Genomic DNA, 4,239 nt, shown 5'->3' on the forward strand with positions numbered 1-4,239 from the left:
TGAGAAGCTTGTTCCAGTCACGTTGACACAAAGCCTACTCATCACACATTTATTAGTGGGAAGTTTGCCTCCTCCCAGAGTGTCTTCCGTTTTCTCAGGGATTTCTCCAGCCTCTTTCCAACCAGTAAGTCTGGGATTTTGGAGGAGGGCTGTGAGTTGTGTTCTACACACGCGTTTATCCATTCTAATTGCTTTTGGTCAGACAAGTCAGTAGTGATAGCCAAGCACCATCTAATTTTGCTGGTCTTAGGCTAGCAAAATGCTGTATTTCCTGTAGCAACTTAGTTCTTTGAATTACTTCCTTTTTTTCATTTTTTTTTTCATTCTCCTATGCTCTAGTGTGGAACAGATCAGTACATGTTTCTTGGATGGCCTACAAGGCAGAGAATTATGTTATGTAACTCTTCTAGTCATATTCTTTTGTCCTGATGGGTCTGGGTAAGAGAAGGTCAGGGAAGATACGAATAGGATTCAGTTAAGAGTGCTTTTAACATGAGTCATTGTGAGTCCAACCTGCTGGGTATAAATGAACCAAGTAGTGGGGTGGGGTCGGGGGGAGGGTAGTGTCTCACTACCAGAAAGAGCCAGGAGTGGAATGTGTCCTCTGGGTCACAGGATCCTTTTGCAATGAACTTCTTTGATCCAGAAGACACTGTGACATCAGAGGAGAGGCAGAGGTACAGTAGCAAGATCAACCTAACCAGGAGCCATAAACATGAGATGCAGGAATGGACTTCTCAGTCTACAAAGCAAGTGAAGCTGAGTGCTTTTGGGAAAGAGAATTGCTTGTGGAATGGGTACCTCTGGGCACTTAATTTGGGAAGCTAGGTTTGCTGATCTGGAGCTGAGTGCCTTTGAGTGGCATGCCCTCTGGAAGTTTCTTAGTAGCCCTGAAAGAAATTTACAGTATATCCTGACTGAACAACTCTATCCTGACTATCTCTCACCTTCATTGTAACCCATTACCTTGCTTAATAAACCCTTTTGTCATGAACATTGTGAGTTCTAGGTGGCGATGCAATGAATCATCCAAACTCAGTAGGCTGGAAAAGTAGAGAATGTGATCTGAGACAGAACGTGGCCACATGCAAATGTTGAAGACCTCTGAAACTATTTGATAGACTAGTGTGTAGAACATTATGAACTACATTTTTGCCCATATTGACTTAGAGGTCCCCCGAGGCTATGGTCCTTAGCCTTTATGTCCAGTGGTTCTGGCACAATGTCTAAGTAGTTTTTAGAATTGAGCCCCTTCTGCTCTATTATATATGAATGCATATACAGTATATATGCAGCATTTGCAAATATGTAGGTAGAAATATCAACCACCCCACCTACATATATATGCAAATGTACTCCTCCCTGACCTATGCCATATATATTTACCAATCTATCCACCCACAAATTAGATCCCCTCTCTTTTTGTCTTGTAAATAAATTTCATTATTTTTATAATAAAGGATTATGGAATTATTTTTTTCTTTATTGAGATGAACAAGAATCCTTGGCAGTGTGCTGTGAGTTAATTCTAGTGGTAGTAATCGCAAAGTTGGCATGTCAAAACCACCAGCCTCTCCATGGGAGAAGGATGAGGCTGTCTGCTCCCATCAAGATCTAACATCTCAGGAACCCTATATAGGGTTACTGTAAGTTGGAATGGACTCAATGACAGTGCAGTCTGGGGGTTTGTTTGTTTTCTTTGTATTGCCATTTAAACAGCTTTGTGATTTACAGTTATGTGTTTTCTTACGCTTACACTCTCCTTTGATTCCTGGAACAAAGCCCACTTGGTGATACTGTATTCTTTTCATACATTTGCTAAATTCAGTTTACTAGCATTTTATTTAGGATTTTTGCAAATTATATCAAAAGTTTGAGTGGTAGGAAATTTTTCAATGCTCTTGTCTGATTTTGATATCAAAGTTTTACTAGCCTTTTAAAATGAGTTAGACTTCCTCTTTTTTCCTTTTAATATTTTGTATAAGGTAGATATTACATGTTCTTTGAAAGTTTGCTTTGCAGGCTGAAAAGTTGGTTACCAATTAAATTTCTACAATGTCTAACAACTAATTCAAGTCTTCAATATCTCCTCGAGTGAAATTTAGTGATTTTTTCCTTTCCATAAATTTTTCTAGTTCATCATCTAGTTTCATATTTACTGGAATAAAATAGTGCATAATATATTACAATTTAAAATTTGTACTATTTATATAATAATGTGTCCATTTTTATTGCTCATAGTATTTATTCAAGTCTGGGTTGTTTTCTCTTATTAAATATTAGCAGCGCTTTGCTATTTTGTTTACCTTTATAAAGAATATCTTATAGCTTTGTCAGGAATTTTTATTTTTTGTTTCCTATTTCATTATTTACTCTTTTGTTTTCTTTCTTTTACTTTCTTCTTGTTTGCTTTATGACTCTTTTCTAACTTCTTCAGCTAAGTGCCTACTTTATTAATATTTACTTATTTTTCCATAAACAAAGGCACCTGGTCGTGCTGTGGGTTAGGCATTTGGCTGCTAACCACAGGTGGATAGTTCAAACCCACCAGTCTCTCAGCAGGAGGTCGACGAGGCTGTCTGCTGCTGTAAAGAAGTACAGTCTCGAAAACCCTGGAATCACAATCAGTCACATTGGACTTGATGTCAGATTTTATTAGCAGTTCCCTACTTAGGGGTTTGAATGCTAGCTACATTCTTTTCAATCACATTCCACACATTTAAAAGCTAAAACATAAATCGAGCCAATTACCATATGTCTGTTTTCTTATCTATAAAAGGAGGATACAAATTTTGGGCTTGCAGAGCTATTATGAGGATTTAAACAATAGCTTGTTTAAAATTCCTAGAATAACTCTTCCTTCCCTTACTGCTTTGGCATCACCGGTTTCTGGACATGAGAAGAGAAGCCTTCTCAAGAATATTCCAAAATGTTTCCTTTACATCTTTGTTCCTCAAACTGTAGATCATGGGATTGAGCATGGGGGTGATCACTGTGTAGAATACAGAAACCATACTGTCCCTGCCCAGAAGGTATTCAGAGGATGGGCGCAGGTAAATGAATATTGTGGTTGCATAGTAAAGGCTGACGGCAGTCAGGTGTGAAGCACAAGTAGAGAATGTTTTGTGTTTTCCTTGGGCTGAAGGGATTCTCATGATAGCATGGAAGACGCACACATAAGAGACCAGGACAATTGTCAGGGATACAGACACATTAAAGCTACCACAGGCAAAAAGGAGAATCTGGGGGACCCATGGGTTAGAGCAGGAGAGTTTTAAAAGTGGAGGGATATCACAGAAGTAGTGAGTGATGACATGAGAATGGCAGAAGGTCAGATGAAAGGTCGAACTAGTAAGGAGCACCATGTTCATCAGGCCCACTGCATAACTAGCAGCCACTAGCTGCAAGCAGAGCCGTGGGCACATGATGCTGTGGTACAGCAAAGGTTTACAGACAGCCACATAACGGTCATAGGCCATGGAGGCTAGGAGGAAGAACTCAGTGACAGCAAAGATCACAAAGCAGCTTGCCTGCACCATGCAACCAAAGAAAGAGATGGTTTGGGAGCCAGAGAAGAGCCCCATCAACATCTTTGGGACTGTTACTGAGGAATAACAGACATCTAGAAAAGAGAGATTGCTGAGGAAAAAATACATGGGAGTGTGGAGTCGGTAGCTGACGACAATGAGGGCAAGGAGTCCCAGGTTTCCCAGCACGGTGAGCGCGTAGACAAACAGAAAGAAGGCAGAAAGGATGGGCTGAAGCTGAGGATCATCGGTGAGACCCACAAGGAAGAACTCATTCAACATGCTGGCATTGCCTGCTCTCATTGGGTCACTGCAGGTCTGTAGAAGGAACATGTATGACAATAGTGAGATATGTGAAGCTCAGGTCTTTAAATAGAGACTTGGCTACCTAGGACCTGCCATGTTATGTGTGTTCACTATGGCAAACACTTGATCCTGATTCACCCTTTCCTTGTTACAACACAGCATATTTGCCGAAAGTTTGAAATGTATGAGGATAGCATTTGGAATCAGAAGAATGTGTTTCGATCTCAGCTTTGCCACTATTGCTGTGACCTTGGGCTAATGTCTTAACTGCTCTGAGTTGTCTCCGTCAACAGGGATAAAACACCTATCTTGTAAGAGTGGTTGTAAGGAGCAGAGATGTATGTAAACTGTCTTGCATGCAACGAGAAGAAAATCCGATATGCAGTGAATTCTAGTTTCTTTTCCC

The 4,239-nt window shown here is 40.2% G+C and overlaps 1 protein-coding gene across 1 annotated transcript; it reads right to left on the reverse strand.

Annotated features, from left to right (window-relative positions):
• Positions 1-2,879: 2,879 nt before the first annotated feature.
• LOC142433769 (olfactory receptor 5AP2-like) lies at positions 2,880-3,860 on the reverse strand. Its single transcript, XM_075538470.1, has one exon. It carries the CDS (start codon positions 3,858-3,860, stop codon positions 2,880-2,882), a length of 981 nt encoding a protein of 326 aa, XP_075394585.1.
• Between the last annotated feature and the right edge of the window lie 379 nt (positions 3,861-4,239).

Source organism: Tenrec ecaudatus, chromosome X (genome assembly GCF_050624435.1).
Source record: "Tenrec ecaudatus isolate mTenEca1 chromosome X, mTenEca1.hap1, whole genome shotgun sequence".
Classification (NCBI taxonomy): domain Eukaryota; kingdom Metazoa; phylum Chordata; class Mammalia; order Afrosoricida; family Tenrecidae; genus Tenrec; species Tenrec ecaudatus.

Excerpts from the sequence above, each read along its gene's own strand:
- LOC142433769 (XM_075538470.1), bottom strand. The coding sequence starts at position 3,860 with ATGTTCCTTCTACAGACCTGCAGTGACCCAATGAGAGCAGGCAATGCC.